The 27,819-nt window shown below is 41.0% G+C and overlaps 1 protein-coding gene across 1 annotated transcript; it reads left to right on the plus strand.

The window, feature by feature from the left end:
* The first annotated feature begins 192 nt into the window (after window positions 1-192).
* On the plus strand, window positions 193-27,773 carry ptdss2 (phosphatidylserine synthase 2). Its single transcript, XM_072435413.1, has 12 exons — window positions 193-527; window positions 9,278-9,379; window positions 10,921-11,003; window positions 14,702-14,769; window positions 15,750-15,884; window positions 16,792-16,842; window positions 17,386-17,499; window positions 19,692-19,810; window positions 20,318-20,432; window positions 22,295-22,440; window positions 22,899-23,084; window positions 24,827-27,773. Exons 1-12 carry the CDS (start codon window positions 274-276, stop codon window positions 24,960-24,962), a joined length of 1,509 nt encoding a protein of 502 aa, XP_072291514.1. The 5' UTR covers window positions 193-273; the 3' UTR covers window positions 24,963-27,773.
* The last annotated feature ends 46 nt before the right edge of the window (window positions 27,774-27,819 follow it).

The following is a 27,819-nucleotide window of genomic DNA, read 5'->3' on the forward strand; positions in this document are numbered from 1 at the left end:
GGACAGTCCCCGGTGCTGCTCGAGTGACCCCGCGGGGCTCGTGTGCGCTTATCGGGAGACGCTGCACGGGCGAGACGCGGGTGGTGAACGCAAAAAAAACACACACACAAAAAAAAGCACCTGCCCAACTCGTAAATCCGGTTGCGTCTAATGATCAAACCCTTTTAGGATGTTAACGGCGCCGGGGTGGTGCCGCGGCGGATGACACACGCGGGATAAAGCGCAAGGACACGGGACACGGGACACCGGACACACACACGTCCGTTGACCATCATGACCAAAGCCGAGTCCAGGAAGGGAACCGCCGCCGCGTCGTCCTCCCCGCCCGTCGTGACCGGCGTGAGCGCGGCGTTGGAGCGGGAGCAGCAGCGGGTCAGCGGCAGCGACGGCCCCGCGGAGCCGAGCGGTGCCGAACCGGGCGCCCGAGCCAAGGGGATGATGAGGCAGGCGTCCCGGGAGAGCCTGCTGCACCGGAGGGACACGGAGGAGTGCGAGGTGTACGACGACGGGACCAACACGTTCTTCTGGTGAGACAAAAAAAAGTGCGCGTGTTTTTTTGTGTGTGTTTGTGTGAATGGTCAAGGTTAAACGCGGGTCACGGCAAAAGTCGCACCGTCCAGAGCTTGAATCACGTCATGCATTGAATTATGAGGCGTTACTTTGGCAGTTATTATAAAGGTGTGTATGTAATAGTTGTGAATGATAGTTTTGATGGAGGAGACTGTTGTAATGTTGGTCTACAAACGAGCTGGACACAAAGTCAGTCAAACACATGATACTTTATGCTTGTAGTTTAGTGTATTTAATCTGTAATTGTAGTCTTTTCATCAGTATGTCAGATATATTGTAATCGGATGGCAATGAGCGAATCGTAAAGACTGCAATGATTTTTTTTTTTTAGCAAATGACAAAATATCCAGACTTATTCTGTAAAAAATAATTAAAAATCTCCTAAGACTTCCTCTTCTGGATGTGTTAAGCAGTTTAGATTTCGTCTTCTCTCAAATGTTGCTCCTGGATGTGTTTAAAATGAAACCGTAAAGGGAAATCTAACCGTAGTCGCCATGTTTGTGGTAAAAGTCACAATTGGACTGTGTTTTTGCCAAACTTGTACAGTCCGAGCCGAGGCCGTAAGTGGCACGTAACCTCTAAAATGTTTCAAATAAAATGATTGAAATATGGATTGTTGGTGCCACCACATCGTGTTACTGAGGTTGTGCAATACCAACTGCCATCGTAACCTGCGAAATGTGTCCTCCATTTGGGATGAATAAAATGCTATCGGTAATAAACGCCGGGCTACGCTTCCGTTGTAGGAGAGTTTGAGGACGAGGGCTGAGCAGGAGGTGTCCTTGGTACAATCGAGCAGTTTCCCCCAACACCAGATGTTCATTAAATGTGCAATTCATGTATTTATGTCTGCTCAAAGAAGTGCATTTTTAAACTTGTGTGTGTAACATTTGAGTGAAGACTGAAAACCTGAATAAATGTACAAAGAAAATAGAAATTGTACATATATTGGGTCCGAAAAGTATGGCAAATAAGATAAGACAGTCAAAATAAACTTAAATCAAGATAAATACTACTAAATTCAAGCCCTTAAGATCTGACTTGAATATGACTTGATTCAAGCAGTTATTAATGCCTGATTTGATTTAAGGTAGTGTAGTTTATCCGTACTAGAAATTAATAAAAAAAGAAATACAAACCAAACTTGTGTAATAAATGCAGCCCTGTTTTTCCCCGTTCACTCATTCTTATCATTCATTACCCGAAGTTGGTTATTTATTACTTTTTTGTGGTTCATCGCAGCAAACGATTGACTTAGTAATGTGCAGTTATATATCGAATTACAGACAAAGGTGCACTTTTTCTTACTGCGGCTCGAATAATTAATTACCCAAGATACATTTCAATTGATAAACGCTCCTATTAAACCCAATTCTTTGCACTTTCCATCCTTTTAGCACGGTACACTCATAATAAATAGAATAAATGTGATACAAAATAGAAATCCTGTTTGTACTTTTTCTTAATTAGCTGTTCTCATGTTTCAAAATGAGCTGAAAGACGGTTGTGTCCATAGTTACTTCCTGTCTTTTCAAACGTGCTAATAGCATTTTTTTTAAAAATATGACCACCTTAAAGTGCATACAAAGTGCCCACGGGTTGGACTACTCATCGCACTAAAATGCAGTTAAGATAAATACATTTTGAAATTATCCCAGAATAGCTTTTTTTTGGTAGTTTTATATTTTTACTTCCTGTTTGTAATTGATGACATCGCAGTATGAAATTACCCAGCAACCACCGGGCCAAAACTCGCCACGTGTCACAATTTTATTTATTTTAATTCAAGTTTGGAGGGTCAAAAGTTTGTTTCTTTTGTGTAAATCTTGCATAAACGTGATGGATAGAGTCAGTGTCACCGGTGTGATGTCACTTCCTGTAATTTCTCCACAAATAGCTACTTGATTGGTGTAAAACCGTCATTTTTATTTACAACAGATATAATGACACAAAATAAAGTCAAAATTTGAGAATCAAAAACCTGTCGTACACAGTTAAACTTCACGTTGCATTTTTGAACACAACATATACTCAAAAAGTCAGTTTTCAATTACACAAAAGTCCAAAGGGGCTGCATAGTCTATTCAGAATAAAGATTAACAATCAAGGGGCTGATGCACTCTCTAACTCTTATCTTATCCTATCTCTATCTTATCTGGACACAGCACTTTGAGAAGCTCGATCTAGTCTGACCTCAGAAGCTACGCCTGTAGTTGTTTTGTCGATTAATCGGTCTTAATCGGACAACATTTGTATTCAGTCGACCAGTTATTTAATCTCGATTTATAAGGATTTAAATGGGACAACGGAATGGTAAAGATATGGAGTGAGTTGCCTGACAATTCAGGAGTGAATCCTGAGTATCCGTTTCCTTCTTGTTTTCTGTATTCACGGACCTGTTTTTTGCCCTTTTGAAACCCTTCACAACAGTCCACATGTATCGCTCACTTACCCAATGTCTTCTGAGCACGCTAAATCCTCAAAACGCTTTATATTCAGATGCAGAGAAAGCGCTGTGGTCTCATTTTCACCCAAATACCGTATTTTCCGGACTAAAGTTGCACCTTTTTTCATAGCTTTCATAGTTTTGGCGACTGTGCGACTTATACTTATATTTATACTTCCGGAGTACTATCCGGAGCGACTTATGTGATATTATTTGATATTTTCACACTTGCGAATTTCATACTCCAGTGCAACATATGTTTTTTTTCTTTTCTATTATGCATTTTTTGGCTGGTGCGACTTATATTCCGGAAAATACAGGCACATGCTTTTACATTTTAGTTATGTACATGGGCAAAACTGATTTGACTTTATTTCATGCAATAAAGCTGGAAATCCCATGACAATCTGGCATTTTTACTGGACGTGTGTCGTGTATGTTCATTACTGTGCCTCTCCTGACCAGAGAAACAATAATGGAAGAAATGCACGATATTGGTACTGCAATATCGATCGTATTCCGATATTTAAAGGGTTAGGACTTGCATAAACGATCAATAAAATCCGGCCTTTTTAAAAATGTCTGTCTGACTGAGCAAAGTATTTTAGCTTGTTTTTAATCTTATCTTTAAGAAGTCAGAACACGTATTGAACAGTTGGCATGGGCAAAAGAGTAAAGGGTGTGTGCATTGGGCAATATTGACAAAGTGAATGTGCCTGTTCTTTCCTGAGTATCCTGATGTAGAACGTCGTTTAGTAGAGCTAAAGTCGGACGTTGGATTTGCCGCACAGAATCACGCCACAGTCGTCCGAGAGCAACCTAATAGACTTAGACACTCCCAGGTTAATTTCAGAGCTGATAGTGAAGAATGACTTTGGCCCCGTTTTGTTAAGTGGTCCAATAGAAACGCATGTTAAAGAACCCACATGATTCACTATTTGTACTGTAATCAGCCTTTTAACATGCTTTTGAGTACTTTAAGTTTAGCATCTTATGTTTTAGAGCTAAAAAAAATGTTTAGAACAAAATGACATGTGGATCTCTGCTGTTTCCTCATGTATCTGCTGAGTTTTGACGCCATCTAACTGCTGCAGAGGGAATTACACACAATTTAATATATGCCAATTCAGCGGTTCACATATCAGCATGTCAGGCCACACGTCCTTGTCTCAGCACAGTTGCACTGATCGTGATTATAAGGGCAAATTCACAGAACAAGTCTGCCGCTGACGAATGGAAAAGGGTAGAAAAGCGTCTCGGGTTCATCAGATTCAGAGCGTTTTCGACGGAGGGAGAGGAGTTTCTCACTAGGATTCGTCAAACTAGCGTGAATGAAGCTAAATGCTACTCCAGGAATGTTTTTGATGTGGGAATAATGATATAACGTGGTTTGAAAGCTCAATTTTGTTTAATATGTGCCTTTTACGTCATATATTTGTGGTAAACACTTCTCTGAAAAACATATATTAGTAAATTAGCACGACTGATGAATGATTTAAGCCAGAATAAATGCAGATGCAGTAGAAGTATCAACCTCTTATCTGTATGAAATTAAATTAAATGAAAACAAACTAGAATGAAATGATAGCAATAAAGTAGCTGCACATTATTTATGAACGTAATAAAGAGTCACAGTCCCTCTAATCTTGTCCAATCACGCGATGCAGTTGTTTGAGTAATATCATTTCCTCTAATGTTCTGAAACGTACATGATTCTTCTTTTTGTTCAGCATTTCATATTTTCGTCTTCTCTGAAACGTTGATGCTCCTGGTAAACGTGCACTGTGAGCTGACTCAAATCATAAATCGCAAATGGATCTTTTGGCACGACATAACAGAAGAATTAGAAGAGATATTTAAGTTGGATTTATAAAACTGTACAAAAAGAAGAAGCTGTTGTCCGGTTGGACTTGTTGCGTCACGAAAATAAATGAGACCAAATCTTATGCCATAAACTTAAAGCAAATAAAACTACTGCAAATGAAATGGGAAATAAATCAATAATCCTGCATTTATTCAGCCAAAGGTAGATGGTAATTATCCAGAATGGCCTAATAGTCTCTAGAGGTGGGCAATATATTTAATTTTAATAATATTTTGAATGTTTTTTTGAAAATAAAATGTTTATATGGACTATGTCATTTATAGTTAAAAACGCTACAAAAAGAGCTGATTAAAGATAAAAATGAAGGTTTAAGGTGATATTTCTGCACCTTTTTGTGACATTTCCCATTTGTCTGATAATTAAACCTCAACTAATGCGTTTAAAGACATGTTTTGACACATTTCTGTTGCGGGAAACTCCAAAAAATACTGAGTTATTCATTTTTGTCAATTTAGTCTGTAAGTGCCTCGTGTCACATTGTTATAAATGTAAAGTATTTTGACGTTCTACAGCTCAAAAATTCCCCACGAGTGAAGATCGAAGATGGCGGGCAATAAACGCTGAGCTCAAAAGTAGTTGGTAATTATCCGGACTGGCCTGAAGTCACATGACATTTAGTGGTTTCTTGGTTTCGAGTCCCGTCCCATCAGTCAGTCAAGATGCTTAGATTAAGAGCAGCACATGCCATGGACGCTCATAAGCGGCAAATAAAAAGCAATAATCTGAAGTGAACTGAGGCGTCGAGGCTAAACCAGGTCAGAAAAGTGACATATTCTATTGGTAAAATCAGTGAAACTATGGTTTTATTCCACTGATGTAGGTTTGGCCCATATTTAATGTGAAAACACTGTGAAAAACCACGTTATTGTGACGATGAGGCTAATGTGAACGGGCATGTCACCATATTAAATGTTAGTGTTGCGATTGTTGTGAGAAAAAACATCACGATTGAATTATTATTCACGATTACTATTGATATTGTGACCGAACAACAGTGAAATCTTTACATTTCTTTCATTCCCGTGGTCTGACATGCTTCTGTTTGTCGAGTTTGTGACCGACTTTACACAATTGAACTAAAATTGACAAAATAAAGTTAAATTTGACCATAAAAAAGGCAGATAAACAAATTTCTTTACATTAGGTGTATTTTTTGGATGATATATTGAACAAAAAAGACGACTTCTTACGATTATATTGTGACCTGAATAATCACAAGTATCGATTAACCAAATAACTTGACCTGTCACAATAATTACTTGACACCTTTTCGTTCAATGTCGCCTTCTTGACCGACCCACACTTCTGTTGTGATTTTGTCGTTCCAGTTAAGCAGGAATTAACTTTTATTTCAATAGAAAAAAGTCTTGATTTTTACTGTTCTTAAACATCAAAAACAGAACTTTTAAACTGTTTGCTCGCTCGCCTAACGTGTTCCCAGCATCTGAAACATTCACCACGATTAGTTAAAAGCAGAGTTTTGGTCGTCCCGGTAAAGCTAACAAACATTAGCATGCTAACGGTGCACTTCCCGCCCTCGAAGAGTAATTTGATTTAAAGAAAGCACCGTGGACTCATTTTCACCCTAATAGAGTCTTTTACAATACAAAACAGATTTTACTTTGGTGAATGACGGTGAATTGAATTGGTTCCAGTCACTTTGAACATTTTGGACAAATCGGCGCACTTAAATGTCCAATTTGACATTGCTCTGGGCGACTTGAACTGCTTTGTAGTCTGGAACTGATTTGTTTTCAGCAGAGCTATGCAAAAATCAGACAACACGGATTACGCCTGTGTTCACTTCCTGAACACAGTGAACAGAGGAAGAATTTTATATAGTCATCACATTTGTGCCATTTCTGTGCCACAATGTTTGTTTGTTTTTCTCTGGGGAAGCTCATTTGTCCTGGAGTGTCCCAAACCTTTTCATTTTAGCTATAACGGGGAAAATGACTTAATTACTTTATTACGAGTTCATAGAAAAGGGGGAACTTATAGGTATTGGGGAACTTATAGGTATGGGGGGAACATAGGTACGGGGGGGGAACATATACATGGGTACGGGGGGAACATATACATGGGTACGGGGGGAACATATACATGGGTACGGGGGGAACATATACATGGGTACGGGGGGAACATATACATGGGTACGGGGGGAACATATACATGGGTATACATGGGTACGGGGGGAACATATACATGGGTATGGGGGGAACATATACATGGGTACGGGGGGAACATATACATGGGTACGGGGGGAACATATACATGGGTATACATGGGTACGGGGGGAACATATACATGGGTATGGGGGGAACATATACATGGGTATACATGGGTACGGGGGGAACATATACATGGGTATGGGGGGAACATATACATGGGTATACATGGGTACGGGGGGAACATATACATGGGTACGGGGGGAACATATACATGGGTACGGGGGAACATATACATGGGTATGGGGGGAACATATACATGGGTATACATGGGTACGGGGGGAACATATACATGGGTATGGGGGGAACATATACATGGGTACGGGGGGAACATATACATGGGTACGGGGGGAACATATACATGGGTACGGGGGGAACATATACATGGGTATGGGGGGAACATATACATGGGTATACATGGGTACGGGGGGAACATATACATGGGTATGGGGGGAACATATACATGGGTATGGGGGGAACATATACATGGGTATACATGGGTACGGGGGGAACATATACATGGGTATGGGGGGAACATATACATGGGTACGGGGGGAACATATACATGGGTACGGGGGGAACATATACATGGGTACGGGGGGAACATATACATGGGTACGGGGGGAACATATACATGGGTATACATGGGTACGGGGGGAACATATACATGGGTACGGGGGGAACATATACATGGGGCGACCGGGGAACACGGGGCGACCGGGGAACACGGGGCGACCGGGGAACACGGGGCGACCGGGGAACACGGGGCGGCCACCGAGGAACACGGGGCGGCGACCGAGGAACACGGGGCGGCGACCGGGGAACACGGGGCGGCGACCGGGGAACACGGGGCGGCGACCGGGGAACACGGGGCGGCGACCGGGGAATATAGGTTGCACCCGTGTTGTGTAAGCAGTTGTTGCTCATGATATTTTCCACTGCGTTGCATCGTTCCCTTCATATTGTTGTGACAGGCCCTGATGTAACACACGGTTTTAAGCCCAGTGGGAAAACAAACAAATACAAAAAAAAGATCTTGCAGCAGATCTTGCCCAAAATGTTAAGAATATATAGTTGAAAAATTATGTCCTGCTTAAAACCCGGTGGACCACTCTCTTAATATCGTCGCGTCTGATGTCGTTCAATAACGTTTCATTATCTCGGCCGTTGTCGTCTTAATCAAATCTCCAGTAACATGATGTAACTTGAGCCTCTTCCCTGTCTCCTGTTCACACTATTTCCTCTACAATATCTTAACAGGAAACGCACACGCCAATAAAACATGACATGAAAAACAACAATGCTCAAGTTGAGTTTGTGTGTTGGTTTAACTGAGTGTTAAGAGCACAATTTGAGTCGGTTTTAAAGGTTCTAGTTGTTATTTCCATGATATAATATGCTCTTTGTTGGCTACTGTTTTTTGACGTTTGTCTTTTATTTTCTCTCTGGTCTTAGTTCTGTTTTGCTGTTTGTTTTAATTGTGAAAAACTAAAAAAGAATATGCTCTTTGTAGAAATCTAAACAACAAATAACACAACATTTCCCCATAACTTAACGTATTAGTTTATCCGTTCATTAGTTTAAGGTGTCATAAATCTAATCGCAGCGCCGTTGGTAAAACTGCCTTTCGATTTGTTTCCCAAATTCGTGCAACAATAAGTCAAATTTGTTGCTATTTATCAATATTTGGTTCATATCTGGACGACTTAATTCAGTTCGCAAAAGAGCGTTTTGCTGTAAAGGAATTGATTTTTGTGGATTTCATTTGAGTATTTTTGTACTAATTGTGTTTGTTTCTCTGATTTCCCCTCCTCCATCTCCTCCTCACAATCTGTCACTTCCCCAAACCTTACTCCTCCCCTCAACTTTGTCTCCCTTTTCTCCTTCACAATCTTCTTTTCTCCCCATCTCCTCCTTTTCTCTCTTTTGTCTTTCCCTCCCTTCCTTGCCTTCTTTTTCACCTCCCACTTTTCCTCTGTACTCACTCTCCTCTCTCCCCTCCATCTAACCCTTTTCCCTCTCTCTCCTTTCTCCCTCCACCCACCACCCATTCTCCCTCTTCTTCCCCTCACTCTCCATCCCCCTCGTCTCCCCCACCCTCCTCTACTCCTTCTTTTCCCTCTCCTCCCTCCTTCCCTCTCTCTGCAGGCGGGCACACACAGTGACGGTGCTGTTCATTTTGACCTGTGCCCTGGTTTACGTCACTCTGCTGGAGGAGACGCCTCAGGACACCACCTATAACACCAAACGGTCAGTCCACACTCTTGGGGCGCGCACTTGGGGCGCGCACACTGGGCGCACTCACACTATAAGTCGCACTCACACTATAAGTCGCACCAGCCAAAAAAAGAGAAATACCATATTTTCCAGCCAAAAAATGCATAATAGAGAAGAAAACACATATATAAGTGCACTGGAGTATGAAATGCAGTCGTAAGTGTGAAAATAACAAATAATATCATATATAAGTCGCTCCGAAATATAAGTATACAAGTATAAATACAAATATAAGTCGCACCCCGGCCAAAACTATGAAAAAAAGTGAGACTTATAGTCCGAAAAATACGGTAATACGCTCACCCAGGTTCTATTTCCCTCCTCATCTTTGTTAAGTTCTATTTCAGACCTGGAACAGTTCAGTCAGACTTGGTTCAGGTACGATTTATGCTCTGAAGGCAGGTGATCCTTGCGGCAGGTGATCCTTGCGGCAGGTGCGAGGGCCAGATCGTACACTTCATATGGCGCTGGCCTCACTCCTGGCTTCACCCTCATTCGCTCCATTGTTCTGTGTAGAATGTGCCGGAGCTAAGAATAGCCCAAACCTCTGTCTCCATCCACACCTCCGCCCTCCAGTGAGAAGGTCACACGAGTGCTCAGCATCCGTGTGGTCCAGGCCTTTGAGAGCAGAAGATAATGATGATGATGTAATGGACGATATGCAGAAGGCTCCTTAACGACGGCTTCTATAATAATTGTACTTGTTTGGGCTGTTTAAGTGACACGTTCTGCTTTCACAAATAAAGTCAGGGCGACAACTAACAATCATTTGAGTATTTGGCTTTCTTTTTGAGTCAAATGGCTACCGTATTTTCCGGACTACAAGTCACACCTTTTTTCATAGTTTTGGCCGGGGTGCGACTTATACTTATATTTATACTTATATACTTATACTTGTACTCCGGAGCGACTTATATGTGATATTATTTGTTATTTTCACACTTGCAACTGCATTTCATTCTCCAGTGCGACTTATATGTTTTTTCTTCTCTATTATGCATTTTTTGGCCGGAAAATATGGTATTTCTCATTTTTTTTAATCGTTTCTCTTGCACATGGAGACTTTTTTTTAATGCATTATCAACCAGTAAAGAAGAAACAGTATTCTCTTTTTGACAATTTGATGGAATAGTGTCACTCACACAGAAGTTGTTTTTTTTTTGTACATGTTTTAGACTCAAATCCATGTGTTTCCACCTTTTTTGAGTCGCTGCTCTCTTTGGTTGGCTAACACCACATACGACCTCCCAAAACATGTCCAAATCAAGCCTTTTATTAAAAAAAAGTGGTATAAAATGTGGCAAACGATGTCCTTGCCACTGTCTGGTTGTTTACTGTTGGCATAGTGATGGTTTTGCTTTTCTTTTTTGCGATAGAAGCACGTTCATGACACTCTGAATACAACTTCGCTTCTCGTTAGAGTCGACTAGCCAACTGCTAACTGCTGTAACCGCGACTACCGCACTTTTTACACACTGTATGTTGATATTTTTGCTATATTTTTGCTCTTTCAGGGGGATCGTAGCCAGTATTTTGGTGTTTCTTTGTTTCGGAGTCACTCAAGCCAAAGATGGACCGTTCACCAGACCACATCCAGGTACGAAAACACAACCGCGGTCATCGTTTTTAAAGTTTTATTTTTTTTATCTTAAACCGACTTGTCGAGGGGCGAGGAACGAGTCGGAGAAGGGGACAAGGAGAGATATTTTTGCAGTAACATCACTTGTCGATACTCGGGCGCTGACAGAGGATGTGCGGATGGGAAAATAGACCCGGGCGCATTCTGAGGATCAATACGACGGTGGAAAACGCAACGCTGATGTCCCGAGTGCTGCCGATCGATAGAAAAATGCACTTGAGTCTTGTTCTGTTACAGACGCGGACCCCTGAGGTTTACGTCGATAAACGCCCGACGCCGCCGCGCATTTCGGAAAGTGAAATTTCTCACAAGTATTATTTACACCTCCAAGAGCAGAGTCGGGGGGGGCGCACATTTCAGGAAAGGTTTGTGGGGGAAAAGGCCCCGCGGAACCTGGAGCTTGTGGTGTTTGCAGAGGAAATTCAAACGCCTAAATATTCAGCTGTTCTACTGTAGTTTCCCCGTCACATGCTCACGCGCTGCCGTTTACTTTTGGCTAATCCTTCGGCTTTATAGTTCTGGCCAAACGGCGTTGAAGGATAAATTGGAAAACAAACAAATAAAATCCATATCCTTTTGTTTTTCTGCAGAATCACAGTCTAAATATGTGTGTGCAGGAAGCTAGAGGCATTATAAACCTAATAAAGGTTGAAATATCGGGCTGTAAGGCTTCTATATAGAGGATATTTATGAGTGTATTATTGATGAAAATCTGTAATGGTTTAATCTCGTTTGACCTTTTGATTTAATAATGCAGCCGTCTTTCTTTTAAAAGGTCCGTTTAGTCCAGGGAACGATGACCAAAACACGTCCACAGCGATTTTGATCAGCCCTGTAACCCAAACACAAAGGCTTTTTCCACTTTTCAAATGAACGTAGCTGCCCAAAACATCCAAAACTATTTGGAATTTAACAGTATTGACTTTTATTATAGTTGTATACGTCACAATTCGAAGCGTAAATGTTTGTCCATTTGTTTTTTGTGTTAAACTAATCGCACCAGAGGCACGCGCAGTCAATTAGCGTCTCTAATTCTTGACGACGCAATGTTTTTTCCGCATGTCACTCGCTTCTCGCGCGTCTCCGTGGCAGTGGTGTTTGTGGTTATCGTCACGACACCGCATTTACTCGAGGGAGAGGGGGAAGGAAGGAAGGGAAGGTGCGGCCCGCGACACTTCGTGACAGACGTTTGATGCATGAAGTGAACGGGCGAGATTTAGGCCGTTCTGGTTCGGTCAGGTCTTTGTGTTTGCGTAACGTCTAAAGCTGAGGCTGAGGTTGGTAGTTTGTAGAATTGCGTCTCCGCTCGACCTGTAGAACCAGACGGGCGGCTCCGGTGTTGCTCGGTTTGTTGAGGGTGGAGGTGGTTTCCTGGGAGCAGATCCGTGGAGGATTAAGGTGTGGAGGCAAACTCGACAGATGTACCGGCAAATGTTCCTGAAACGTTCTTGCATGTGTTAATAATATGATTCTTTAAACCGTTATTGAAAGCTCAAGGCTCCAACTAATGAATCGATTACGTTAATGTGGGGCTTTTCGTGTCACTGGACGGCTCATTATAGACCACGATGCATTGTGGGAGACTGAGCAGAGCAGTGAGACAGTCTTTGAACTTATACATGCAGTTTTATTACACTGTTTAGTCCTGGTTATGAATAAACCTTCAAGAGTCATGAGGCCTGTTGCTTGAAGCCAGTTTAGATTGGGCTAAGATAAGATAAGCCTTTATTTGTCCACACAATGTGAAAATTTCAGTGTTGCAACACAATTAGGTACAGAAGTAAAAGAACAGATGAACTTATAGAAAGCTTTAAAAAAAACACTTAATAGAAAAGCTCTTATAAAAAAGCTCTTATATTCTTAATAAAAAGTAAAAATGTATAATAGTAACGATAGTTACACTATTAACACTCTTGTTTGCAGCAGTTATATGGACGGAGAATATTGCACCAATATCATTGACATTATGTCAGAGTGTTATACATGAATATGTCAGACCAGATAAGTTCTGGGTTAGTTTGAGTTTGGGATAAGTTCTGGTTTAGTTTGAGTTTGGGATAAGTTCTGGTTTAGTTTGAGTTTGGGATAAGTTCTGGTTTAGTTTGAGTTTGGGATAAGTTCTGGTTTAGTTTGAGTTTGGGATAAGTTCTGGTTTAGTTTGTGTTTGGGATAAGTTCAGGTTTAGTTGGATCAAACTGTCACAGAAAAGAACTTTGGTTTGGTTTAGTGTAAATCTTCCCAGTAACAGGCTCAGATCTGGTTTAGAGTTACACGTAAATGCATTTGAATATGTTTATTCTCATATATATTTACGCATTCATCAAATTAAAAGAATGTAACGTTATTCAACCAACGTGCTTAACACACAAATTAACACAAGACAACGTAAAACAACTGATTATTACTAACACGGTTTTTAAATTAGACTTAAACCGAATGTGACTCAATTTGTCTGAGGTGCACAGGAGCTCCAGTGTTTTGTGCCCTCTTTGTAAAGAGTGGACCTGACAGAACTTGCAGTCTGCTGCAGCAGGTCGAACAGAAGCGCTGAATCGCCATGGAGACTCATACAGGTCATTTTAGTTTTCACCTACTGGGGCAGAACCAGAACCAGTTTTATTTCACTTTAGTTTTAAATTCATCTGCATGAGAACTTATTTAAACGCTGTAGTCACCTCTTCCTGTGCTCCTGAGATAGCTCCGCCCCCTTCACTCCTGCCTGACTCCTATTGGCTGAGCTGTGCCAGTCTCTGCTTGATCTGTGCTGCAGCATCAGCCATCAGTGGCTCAGGTTCACTCAGGTTTCACTCAAGACAAATATTTTATGTCCTGCAAAACTCTGAGTAAATTCAACCGGATTCTAGCAACAGGCCCACGCTGTCTTCACTAACATGAAAGTTAAATTAACCCTTAATATTAGTCCATATAAACTGCAGTGTAACTGCATCCATTGACTTTGAAAGAGGGATGAGACAGGGCTGTGCCTGGTCCCTCCTCTTGTTCACTTTGTATTTGGAATCGTTGGCCAAAGGTTTGCTCTGACAGAAATAAATCAATGTTTCTCAAACTGTGGGCTGCCTCTGGTGGTGCGTGGGGGCCACTACAGTTTGAGTGTTTGTTTTATTTCGAGTCAAATCTACTCATGTTTTTGTCCTCCTTTTTGTGTTAATCATATCCATGGTTTAGTCTCATTTTAGACCTGGTTAAGCCCCAATTTAGGACTCACAAAAATCTGTTTAGATCTGGTGGCACTGGGAAAGCTGAATATTACCTTTGGTGCTGGAAAAGTTTAGGAACCACTGAGATGAATCTATTACTGCTGGACTTTCACACTAAGACATCAGGACATTATGCTTAGATTTAAGTTTTTTCTCGCAGCCCCATCAATAAGGTTATAAAACGTATAATCAAATATTTTCTCTGTCCTTCAGTGCCTTTTCTGTCTAGTTAAAACTACTGTTGAACGAATGCTGTAATGTGACACACAGATCAGATTAAATGAAGTGTATAACGTGGTGGTTCAGGCTTTTGGAGCAGAAACAGAGGATAGTCTTTGTGCCTGGATCACGAGGCGCGTGGCAGAACCTGTTAGAGATGCACTTTTGCCGTTTCGTGTGCAACACTTTTGAATCCGATCTGTGGCGTTTTCCCCGCAGCGTACTGGAGGTTCTGGCTCTGCGTCAGTGTGGTCTACGAGCTCTTCCTCATCTTCATCCTCTTTCAGGTGACGCCCAAGCACAACATGACACACATCTGTATCACTTTTGGAGATGCTGTTCGCCGCAAGGAGTCGGTTGTCCCCTGACGTCGGCGCGGCAACCTGGAGCAGTTTATAGATGATTAGACGAGTACATCTCTGTGTTCTGTGAATCTGCGTCGCGTTGGTGGAATACACAAAGCAGAACACAGTTGTTGCAAGACAAACGCTAAAATATGTGCTTGGACCTGCCTCGTGTGAGCGTAAACAAGCTGCTAAATCTCTTGTGTTTATTCTCCGTCTGTTCCCAGAAGGATGGAGTAAATAACAGTTACATGGCATATATGGAGCAGTTTTTAGTTATTTTGTCATTTTAAACTATTAGCAGTTCAATCAAGCCATGTTAATTTAGTCTATAAAGTATACCGTATTTTCCGGACTATAAGTAGCACCTTTTTTCATAGTTTTGGCCGGGATGCGACTTCTACTTATATTTATACTTATATACTTATACTCCGAAGCGACTTATATGTGATATTATTTGTTATTTTCATCCTTGCAACCGCATTTCATACTCTTGTGACTTATATATGTTTTTTCTTCTCTATTATGCATTTTTTGGCTGGTGCGACTTATACTCCAGAAAATACGGTATATATTAATACTGCTCTATAACTTATTAACGAGAAGATAAATGCATCACGATGTTCCTCATATGGATTAATCTAAAGTTTAATTAAATAGTTTCTTAGTCAAATTAAACATGGCTTTCAATACTATTTTCATAAACAATACAAGCTTAGAATAATTGGCATTTAACAAAAATAGTTGAATTTATTCCATCAAACTCTGCTCCAAAATACAAGAGGTGTAAAAAATGACTCGAGCTGTACAATGTAGAAAGAAACAACTAAACTATGTGAAAATAAGAAGACATTATCCTCCTTTATCCAGATATTACTCTTAATACGTGACAAAAAGTGAATATATTTCTCTGTTTTGGTCAGACGGTTCACGATGGCCGGATCTTCATGAAGTACATCGATCCCAAACTCGGGGTCCCTCTCCCGGAGCGAGGCTACGGAGGTAACTGTCTGATCTACGACCCCGACAACGCTACGGACCCGTTCCACAACATCTGGGTGAGGCGCGCTTCACGCACGAACCGACCGCCACTCAAACGCAAAGTCACTCGCAGTAAAAGTAAAGTTATTGTAGGATTCCTCTGTATTCCTTTATATTTTCAGCGTCGTCCCGTTTGTAGACCAGGTTTAGTCCGAGTCTAGACCTGGATTAGTCCCGTATTAGTCCTGGTTCGAGATATTTGGATTTCAAGGTATTTCAGACTGGTTTTAAGATGTATATTTATCTCTCTCTCAATAAATATACAGTGAACCCTCGTTTATCGCGGGGGTTACGTTCCAAAAAGAACCCGCAATAGGCGAAATCCGTGAAGTAGGAACCTTTTTATTTTTTTACAGTTATTATAGAATGAAATACTCCATAAAACATTGAAGCTCACACGCGCCGCTCTCCAGCGTCTCCCGTAGCTCACACGGGCCGCTCTCACCGGCCTCGCAAACTTCAATTTGGCAAGCGGTTTTATGTACGTGTACATATTAATCCATAACGTTATTGACACACAGGTAGAGAAGACGCATGAGACTGTTTAGCCAATCAGAATGCAGAACACAATGCATGATGCAAATCCGTGAAGCAGCGAGACCGCGAAAAGTGAACCGCGATATAGCGAGGGATCACTGTATAAGTAAATATTGAAAGGATTCAGAAATACACAAAGACACGTTCAAGAGTCAAGACCTACAAATCAAATGTATTGAAATTGCCTAACAAACTATCGGAACTCAAATTCAGATACATTAGCTGGATTACATTCAATTATATTCAGTATATATATTCAGTTTCAGGAAGATGGACCGCTTTGACTCCATTATAACGTTTGTTTCTTCTTCTTCCTTCTTTAAGCGCTCTTTCCTGTTGATACTGAGGCACAAACATGTAACAGGAAACGTTTGATGTTGATTTCAGGACAAGATGGACGGATTTGTCCCAGCTCACTTCTTGGGATGGTACATCAAGGTAATTACGACGACTACTACTACTGCTTTTGTTTTTTTGTTTTACATTTTTTTATTTATGGACATAGCATCTGCATTGGACGAACCAGATGCAATGTTTTAATTGTTATAGCAGAATATGCACATTTTCAATACCTACTATTATTTGAGAATGTCGTTTATAACAAGGAATGCTGCAAAGAAAATGATTAAAACGGAAAATGCAAAGAAAGTGATGTTGTAAACTTGAAAATAAGAGTACAAAGTGATATTTCTGCATATTTCTGCATTTTGTTGGTCATTTTACCGTCATTTCTGATAATTAAACCTCCACTAATACTTTCAAAGACATGTTTGAACAGGTTTCTGCTGGTTTGGCATAATATCGTTTGATTCAAAATTGTTTCGATGCACATTTTTGTCAATGTCGCTCACACGTACTACTTTCTTACTACTTCCAAATAATGTGTTTTCCAGTCGTTATTTTAATTGCCAAAATACTAATTCGAGAGCGTGACAAAACAACACGTGTGCTCTTTGTAAAGTTGTGTTCTCTCTCTCTCAGACGCTGATGATCCGTGATTGGTGGATGTGCATGATCATCAGCGTCATGTTCGAGTTCCTGGAGTACAGCCTGGAGCACCAGCTGCCAAACTTCTCCGAGTGCTGGTGGGACCACGTACGTACCCCCGCTCTGTCCCCTCTGCCCCCTCTGTCCCCTCTGCCCGCTCTGCCCGCTCTGCCCGCTCTGTCCCCTCTGCCCGCTCTGCCCGCTCTGTCCCCTCTGCCCGCTCTGCCCGCTCTGTCCCCTCTGTCCCCTCTGCCCGCTCTGCCCCCTCTGCCCGCTCTGCCCCCTCTTTCCTCTCTGCCCGCTCTGTCCCCTCTCTCCGCTCTGTCCCCTCTGTCCCCTCTGCCCGCTCTGTCCCCTCTGCCCGGTCCCCTCTGCCCGCTCTGTCCCCTCTGTCCGCTCTGCCCGCTCTGTCCCCTCTGTCCCCTCTGTCCGCTCTGTCCCCTCTGTCCCCTCTGTCCGCTCTGTCCCCTCTGCCCGCTCTGTCCCCTCTGTCCCCTCTGTCCCCTCTGTCTCTCGGTGTGTTCTCCTGTGAGCCAGAACCACACGAAGCAAATGTCAACGTTTGTCTGGATGTGGCCGGTCCAACGCAGCGATTCCCAGATGTAAAAAAGTGACGCTCGGGATGTGGCGAGAGCAAATGTTGTTAAGAGGGAAAACGACACGTGACATGCAATTTTGAATTATCGTATTTTCCGGAGTCGAACCAGCCAAAAAATGCATAATGGAGAAGAAAAAACATATATAAGTTGCACTGGAGTATGAAATGCAGTTGCAAGTGTGAAAATAACAAACAATATCACATATAAGTCGCTCCGGATTATAAGTATATAAGTATAAATATAGTATAGTATCAAATAAGTCACACCCCGGCCAAAACGTTTAAAAAAGGTGCAACTTATATTACAGAAAATACGGTATCTAATTTTTTACTCCTTAAGTTTGTGGCCAGTTTTAAGAAATTAATGAATGACAAAATTATTTATATAATATATTTTTATACATTTTCTTGTTCTTTATTATGATATTTTGACTGAATAATAATGAACCAAATAATCTTGAATCCCGAATTAACATTAAAAAGTATTGCTATAACAGTAGATCTCCTGAATAGGTTTAAAATGATCTTGCTCTTTATTATTTGAACTAGCGTAAGACCAGTATAAGTATGAAAATATGAATGAAAATACGATTTTGTGTTGAAATTTTCACGAGTAAAGAGTTCGTTTTGTCGCTTAAAATCCTTTTCACACCTGAATGTTTCAGTAATGCCGCCACTTCTTCAGACTGTAATGAAACAAAGAAAAAGTATTATTCCTCTGTGATACTTTGTGCTGAGAGAGAAGACACTGAGCTTTGTGCCAGTTTTTGTTTCATGAGGATAGTTCCAGTTATTACAGAGATAAACCATAAACCAGGTCAAAACATCTGCAATATGACTGTTAAAAGTCAAGTTCTTCCTTTTGATATCTGCTCAGTCTTACACCTCTGCAGTGGCGGAAGAAGTACTTAGTTTTTGTTAAAGGCGCAATGGATGATTTTTTGGCGATTCTGATACAACACACACGTGCGTTTGTTTATTAGCCCAACGGATCGCATCGCATCTCTCGTCTCCCGTAGATTTCTGTCCACTTCTGCGTCAGCTCGAACAGTCTTTCTCTGTCTTCATTTTGTCCCGTACACTGAGGGAACTATATTATGATAGATCAATGCGCTTAGACACGCGGAAATGTGGGACGAGCCGCACGCGGCTGCAGGTGAGCGGTAGGTTCGTTTTATGATTGATACGTGGCAGGACTAATCGGCAGTCCACGCCACAAGGAAATAAGACTTAGATTTATGCCAAAAAAATCGTCCATTCCACCTTTAAGTAAAAGTACACTGTACACATCAATAAGAACTACCTCAGGAAAAGTTTTGAAGTACCTCTTAAAGTACATTTTATAGAGTAAAGTTCAAAAAATGTTGAGTACTACACAGTTTCTATGTAGTGCTTTGTGAAAATCTTTGGTCAAGAAAGTTTAAGTCAAATCAATTTCCTAATTTTTGTTTTGAATTGCATGTATATATTTTTGTTTGCTCAAAGCTGGGACTTGAACTCAAAACCTTCAGGCAAAATGTCACCGTCGACGTGCTTAAAACGACCCCTCAAACCTAAAGAAAAGCACCTTCTACTTTTCAGTCCAGTTCAAAAGTAGTAGAGTAAAAAGTACACTATACTCTGTCTCAAATATGGTGAAAACTTAAAACGTACAGATATGTAAACATGTTACTTATACTTTTGTACCTTGTGACTCTTGCAGTGGATCATGGACGTGCTGGTGTGTAACGGTTTGGGGATCTACTGCGGGATGAAGACCCTGGCCTGGCTCTCCATGAAGCCTTATCAGTGGCAGGGACTCTGGAACATTCACTCTTACAAGTACGGAGCGGCCATTTTAGATGTGTATATCGAGGGCCCCGGTCTGCTCTCCGGACCCCCCTGCGTCTTTGGTCCTGTACTCAGCCCATTGGAAAAATATTTACAGCTAAAACCACACAAAAAAATTAAAAAATGTCTGCAGTGGTGGAAGAAGTACTCATTTTTGTTAAGTAAAAAAGCTACATCCAAATACTTTAGTACATTTTTCTATGCAATACTTTATCTACTGTATTGCAGCACATGTTAAAATGTTTACTTTTAGAGAAAAAAGTTTGTTTTTCGCTATAAATACACAATTTCTCTCAAAAAACCTTAGAATATCCTGCTCTTTAGGAAAAGGCTGTCTCCAGATTCATGTGTAAATCCAGTACTGTATTCCCTTGTATTTCTGCTCCACTTTGCATTCAGTCTTTAATCATCTGCAGTTCATTATTTATCCGTGAGCAAAGCCAAGACAAACCAATCGCGTAGTGTTTTCTCAATATGTCAATCTGTTGTTTTTTCCAGGGGTAAAATCAAGCGCATCGCGTTCCAGTTCACTCCCTACAGCTGGGTCAAGTTCGAGTGGAAACCCGCGTCGAATCTGCGCCGCTGGCTCGCCGTGCTGGGCATCATCGTCATGGTGAGAACCGCGCTCAACGAATGAACTAAACACCTAAAATAATGTGCTCATTTACTGCCCCCTGTGGCTGACTTTGTGCCTCCAAACAAACTCTCATGGTAAATATAGAAGTGACAATATAAGATGATATTGAACATGTTGTTTTGCATGATTAGAATATGATGTTATTTAAAGAAAAAAACATGAAAGTGACAAAAACAGTGTCCTCTTTTACGACAAACGACTGATTTCAAAGTGATATTTTTGTGGTTAATTTAACAGTCTATTCACGTTTGAGCTTTATTTGACACATTTTAGCACATTTCTTACGCAGTGCAAAAAAAAGAGCCGTTTTCCACCTTCACAACATGAATGAAAGACACGACCTTCTCCATGTTGCGTGTTCCGCGTCTCGGACTCGGTTCACGTGTGACTTTAGGGCCGTTCACCTTCAGACAACGTGCGGCTCGTTTCAGGTTCGTTAATCGTGTCGTCGCCGGGATTAGCTCTTTAAGCTCGCGGCGTAAATGCTCTTAGCCTGTTCCTGGAGCTGAACCCTTTTGTCCCACGAGACTTTCCAAAACAAACGGAATAGTAACCGGACAAACGGGAGCGTCTTCAGCTGAGAGGAGAAAAGACCTGAGCATTTATTTGCCTCACAAGGGAAATCGAGAAGAAAATGATCAAGATAACGCTGGAAAGGGGGAAGAAGATTTATTATTTAACGATAATTGCAAAGTATAGATCCTTTTAAAGGTTCATAAACAGCAGTGAAAGTGAAGTGGAACATAATGTAAAGAAATATGGGGAAACTGGGATGAACCTCTAAAAGTCACAAAATATGAAACATCCAAGTGTTTTTTCCAAATATCTTCAAAACGACATTCACATCAGTATATACAGTATATACATTCACATCAGTATATACAGTATATACATTCACATCAGTATATACATTCACATCCGTATATACAGTATATACATTCACATCAGTATATACAGTATATACATTCACATCCGTATATACATTCACATCAGTATATACATTCACATCAGTATATACAGTATATACATTCACATCCGTATATACATTCACATCAGTATATACATTCACATCCGTATATACAGTATATACATTCACATCAGTATATACAGTATATACATTCACATCAGTGTATACAGTATATACATTCACATCAGTATATACAGTATATACATTCACATCCGTATATACAGTATATACATTCACATCAGTATATACAGTATATACATTCACATCAGTGTATACAGTATATACATTCACATCAGTATATACAGTATATACATTCACATCCGTATATACAGTATATACATTCACATCAGTATATACAGTATATACATTCACATCAGTGTATACAGTATATACATTCACATCCGTATATACATTCACATCATTATATACAGTATATACATTCACATCCGTATATACAGTATATACATTCACATCAGTATATACATTCACATCAGTATATACAGTATATACATTCACATCAGTATATACATTTGGATGGTTGTCGAGTAATTCTGTAATCAAATAATGTTTCTTTGTGTAAATTATGCTGTATGTGTATTTGGTGAAAACGCTCTTATTCTTCACCAGGACGTCCTCAAACTGCTTCAGTTCAGCTTTATCTGGGTCAAATTGAGTAAAAACATCTCGTTCTCTTTCCACATTCTAAACATCTCATCCATTACCAAAATATTCATCGGTCGTTAAATTGTGATCTTGGCTCCGTGGATTTTTGGGGCGTGCACGTTCTCCCTGTACATCGATGTGTCGCCGTTGCCCCTGACGATCTGATCCGGTGCATCACTGACATGTTCCTCCTCTTGTGTCCGTGCAGTTCCTGTTGGCGGAGATGAACACGTTTTACCTGAAGTTCGTCCTGTGGATGCCGCCGGAGCATTACCTGGTGCTGCTCCGGCTCGTGTTCTTTGTCAACGTGGGCGGAGTCGCCATGAGGGAGATCTACGACTTCATGGACCATCCGTGAGTAACACAGCCGTCAGGAGCGCGTCAGGAGAGCGTCAGGAGAGCGTCAGGAGAGCGTCAGGAGCGCGTCAGGAGCGCGTCAGGAGCGCGTCAGGAGCGCGTCAGGAGCGCGTCAGGGGAGCGCGTCAGGGGAGCGCGTCAGGGGAGCGCGTCAGGGGAGCGCGTCAGGGGAGCGCGTCAGGGGAGCGCGTCAGGGGAGCGCGTCAGGAGCGTCAGAAAGCAGAGGCTAATCCGACGCAGGAGCTAGCATCACAACTGACCATCTGGGACAGCGTTAAAACCATTTAGAATAAGCAAGTAAATTCTGTTGATTTTTATCATCAATGTGGCATTAAAATCAGTATCATGTATGAATATTGAGTATAATATATCATTCTAATAACTTGTTAGATTGTTAGGTTTATGTTGTGTGTCTACACCTCCTGGCCTCACTGCACGTCTCTTGCCGCTCTCAGTAAGTTCCACAAGAAGCTGGGTCAGCAGGCCTGGATCGTGGCGGCCATCACGGTGACGGAGTTCCTCATCGTGCTGAAGTACGACCCCATCACGCTGACGCTGCCCATCCCACTGTCCATCATCCACTGCTGGATCCTGGGCTTCATCCTCATCGTGTCCTGGACGCTCTGGAGGTTCTTCATACGGTGAGGACGAGGACGAGGACGAGGACGAGGACGGGGCAGTCGTGGGTTTGAAGGGGACATAACCAGTACTTTAGTAGCTTTCTTTCACTGTGGTTTAGTTTCTTTCACGTTCAGTGCAAACTACTCGGGCTTTAGACCTTTTGAGTTGATTAATTGGTGACAATGGTGGAATTTTCGAGGACCTCAGAAAAGAGAAGGAATGTAGTAGATTTGGGAGTGAATCGTCAGTTTAATTGACCTTTTTTTTTTCTGAATCTGAGCTGCGATTTCTGATGTGATTACCGTATTTTCCGGACTATAAGTCGCACCTTTTTTCATAGTTTTGGCCGGGGTGCGACTTATACTTATATTTATATTTATACTTATACTCCGGAGCGACTTATGTGATATTATTTGTTATTTTCATACTTGTAACCGCATTTCATACTCCAGTGCAACTTATATATGTTTTTTTCTTCTCTATTATGCATTTTTTGGCCAGTGCGACTTATAATGAACTTTCCAAATATATACCGTATTTTTCAGAGTATGTTTAGAGCTGCAGACTGTTAGTCAAATGAAGAACCTTATTGGATATTACCTGAGGATTATAGATGGTTAATCATTACTATACTATGGAAATGTAAAGTATAGTTATTGAATATAGCATTTTGTTCTCATGACGTGTCAATCTAAAGATGCATTTTTGAGTAGAAGCGACGATTATTACATTTGGCTGTGACGTTTTCATTTTATATGCAGCACCACCACTGAAAGTACTTTACTAAACTAAACGTAAAGTACTGTATCCATCCCCTTGATTAAGACATTACACCCAGTCAGTATAAGGCACTATTACTTTTCATTTGAAGTGGTAGTAGTTACTCTTCTGAGGTAACAATATATCGATGACTAGTTGCTGAAAACATAAAGTATTTTGATCATTGTAATAGTAATCTGAACTATACAGACTCTGAAACTCAAACAGGAACAGCAGCGTTTCTAAATTAAATTGTTAAGACCAAAAAAATCAAATGTTCCTCAATAATACACCATTTGTGAATATAAATATAAACAATTCTAAACGCGTTAACCTTTGTTTGGTTGATAATGTATTTAAAACGTCTGGATGTACAATAGAAATACTGGTTATTTGCAGCGCTTATTATTCAAGTGAAGAAAAGTGACTGCAGAAGCCACATTTTTCCCGTAACAAACTTTTCGAGAAGAACAAGTCTGGCTTTGTTTATGAAAATAGCCAAACGGTGAAACTAAATGATCCAGTTTTCCTTGTGCTTCAGTACGGACAGAATCTGAGGTTATAAAAGCCACAACGGCGAGAGCAGTGTAATGTAGAGGACATTCCACTTGAGACGATTACACGTTTAAAAGTACATTTATAAAGCAGAACGAGCACACGAATGTAAGTTATCTCTAAAGACGGTGAGACGGGATCAATATTGTGGTTATCGAGTCGTGAAGGACCTTGTTTTTCACTGTTCCCAGAAGTCACAACCAGGTTTACACTTGAATATGTTTGATTTTTTCCTCTTTGTTTTGGCAAAAGCAGATTAATCTATCATTTCGGAGATTAGTTGGATAAATATTTGCACAGTATTTAAGTCAGGCGGTCCAGTTGGTAACGAGAGTCATTTGTTCTGGATCTCGGAGGCTTTTCTCGATGTATTTGTACAATGTATTTGTACGATGTATTTGTACACTTTCGGCCCCCCCGTTCACAACTCTCTCCTTTGTCCCCGCAGCGACATCACCCTCAGATACAAAGAGACGCGAAAACTCAAACAGGAAGTTCCCCTCGGCAACGGCTCGACCCCGACCGGACGCAGCAAGCTCAACGGCGGCGGCAGCTCGGACACCGTCAGGCAAAGGAAGTCCTGAGACGAGTCCTGGGACCGGGACCGGGACCAGGACCAGGACCAGGGACCGGGACCGGGACCAGGACCAGGGACCGGGACCGGGACCGGGACCAGGACCAGGGACCGGGACCGGGACCAGGACCAGGGACCGGGACCGGGACCAGGACCAGGGACCGGGACCGGGACCGGGACCGGGACCGGGACCAGGACCAGGACCAGGGACCGGACCAGGGACCGGACCAGGACAGAGGACTATGGTTAAACTCATAGTGGATCGTAAATGACAGTAAAGATGGATGTACGGACACTAAACGCACCGGTGGAATAAAGCGCCAGACCCAACGAGTCGAGTAGAAAATCAGCCAAAACATTATGACAAGAGAAGGAGTCGATAGGATTGTTAAAAACGGTGCTAAAAGAGCCGGTTAAAGGTGCAGCACGGAACATTTGGGTTTCGGGTGTGCGCCACCTACTTGTCTTCATGAAGAGACCTTGCTTTACCTGAAATGTTCCACTGTATGGCATTAAACCACTAAAACGCAGCACATAATGGATAAAGAAAACAAACCTTTAGCTCTAAAAGTCGGCAGAAATACATTTAGAACACATGGAACTGATCAAATGAGTGGAAACAATTAAACAAATGCATAAAAAACAGTACAAAGAAGAATAAAAATGATGAATAAAAGTTTGTCTGAAGATGAAACTTCATGAATCTTGCTTTGATTTAATAACAGAAAAACATCAATTCTCACTGCAACTGGGCTTGCCCCTTCGCAGATCTGACAGGGAAGATGGTTAAGTTTAATGCCACACTTTGGGACATTCTGGACGAGCAGTGCACCTTTTTAAAATGGAATAAAAGAGTGATTTCCGGCTCTTTTGGGGTTCATTTGACAGTCCTTTTCGTGCGATGCTTGACGCTCACAAACACATTTAAAGGCACATTTCATGACATCACTGTTGCCGGGACAACACAGATAGAGACATTGGTGTCAACATATCGTAATGTTTTGGCTGATGAGCGTAGTTCGTAGGAGAGACTTACCGTAGTAGTGCCACAGCGATTTACCTCATAGTCTTTTAAATATTTTGTTTTTCGTGGGTTTAAGGTATTTTTATTGAAACAATCAAGAACGTACGCGCATTTCCAAATTTTTTTTTTTGTTGGAACGTTACGCCGCGACGGACGATTTGTTATTTTTGCACAGCCAGAAACGGGAAATTTAACACATTTTTGTCGACACCAAAAACGTACGTAAAGGGGAATCTGGATTTTAATGGGACGAATGCCAAATAAATACTAGTTTTAAGCTGTGTTGTTTGACAAAAGCACTGAATTTGGTCTGCGAAACGTGAAAAGATGTGGCGCGTCTCCTTGACAACACTACATTTTAAAACCTTAATTTAGATAAAGACTGCAGATGAGAAAAGGGAGCGTTTAATTCACATTTTGATTGTTAAAATTGACTCATCTGGTCGAGGTTATTGTTATTTCAGCTGCATCAAGATATGAAATTAATATTGTTCTAGTATCTTGTACATTAAAGGTGCACTGTGAAGCTTTTTCGTCTCCATGGAGATGTCGTCGCGTCGCCTCGAGTCAGTCAAGGTTACAGGTTTTTCCATGTCGTTTGTTTTTTGTTTTACTAGCAATATTTAATGCCATACTGTGAAACGTTCCCGGCGACGCAACGGCATTTCCCCGGAGCGGAGAGCGTGGCAGAAAAGTGCCGCAGTGCACCTTTAAGTTAAAACGTAACGATGTCATTCTTATCTCGGTAAAAACCTGATGATGCGTGAATTTGTCTGCACTTCATAGTCCCACAAAACACTATTTCACCAGCTCAAAGTAATTTATTTTACTCATTTTGTCGATCTTTTGTCGATAAAGTTCTATACATCAACACACTATAGTCTTACTTTGATACAATAGAAACTATATTTTGTTTTAAATCAGTCACATTTGGATTAAACTCCAAACTAAACCAGGATAAGTGATGATTGACTCAAAATACTTTGATATAGTGTTTTCATTTCGCAGTAGTTGGTACTTTGACGATCCACAGTTCAGTTTGCGTGAAGTTTGTACAAAAATGCAAAGGTTGTATCATATTGTAGGTTTTCAAAGTTGGATTATAGCGACGATCTGTAAAATAGTTCTGTTCGGGTGGATATTTAACGTCTCTCTTGATGTGTAAAGCAGACTTGGCGCCTAAAGTAAGTCGTATGATGTTAAAAAGAGAAATCTGCAGCTGTTGGACAATCGTAAAATGCATCGAAAGCTGGCAATATTTAATTTTTTTTTGCAATTCAGCCAAAGTTTAGCTTTTTTTTTTTTACAGAAAGGTTTCATATTGCTTCTTTGAAATTGTGTTTTTATTTCAAGATGCTGTTCTTTTGGATGAAGACATTTTGGGGAATATTCTTAAACATGATAAATAATTATTAAAAATTATGTAAATTTGACCAGATTTAGTGTAATTAATATTTAAATGTCTGGCAAATTTGAGCTCATGCCATCGACTTCCTCTCGTATGTAAAAAACTTTAAAATTCTATCGCAATATATTGTAACCTAGACAACTGCCATGTGAAGTTTCAGTATTTTTGTATTATTTAGCTGTATTTTTTGCTAATTTGTATATTTTGCTCTTTTCTTTTGAAAATGCAAAGAGCTGGTATCTGTCATTTGTTGAACGCTATAGAATTTAAAGAGTTTTATTTGTTCATAATAGATTTCCTGTTTGTAAAAGGTAAAGCCAATAGTTGGGTCTCATTGTGAAGTGAATGGGCTGCTTGTGGTTCATAGCTGCAGCCACTAGGGGGCGGTCCTCGTTTGACAAAAGCCATGTTGTGTCAATGTAAAGACTTGTAGAA

This window comes from Eucyclogobius newberryi, unplaced genomic scaffold (assembly GCF_026437365.1).
Source record: "Eucyclogobius newberryi isolate DKJ021-1_F unplaced genomic scaffold, fEucNew1.0.hap1 SCAF_7, whole genome shotgun sequence".
Taxonomy (NCBI): domain Eukaryota; kingdom Metazoa; phylum Chordata; class Actinopteri; order Gobiiformes; family Gobiidae; genus Eucyclogobius; species Eucyclogobius newberryi.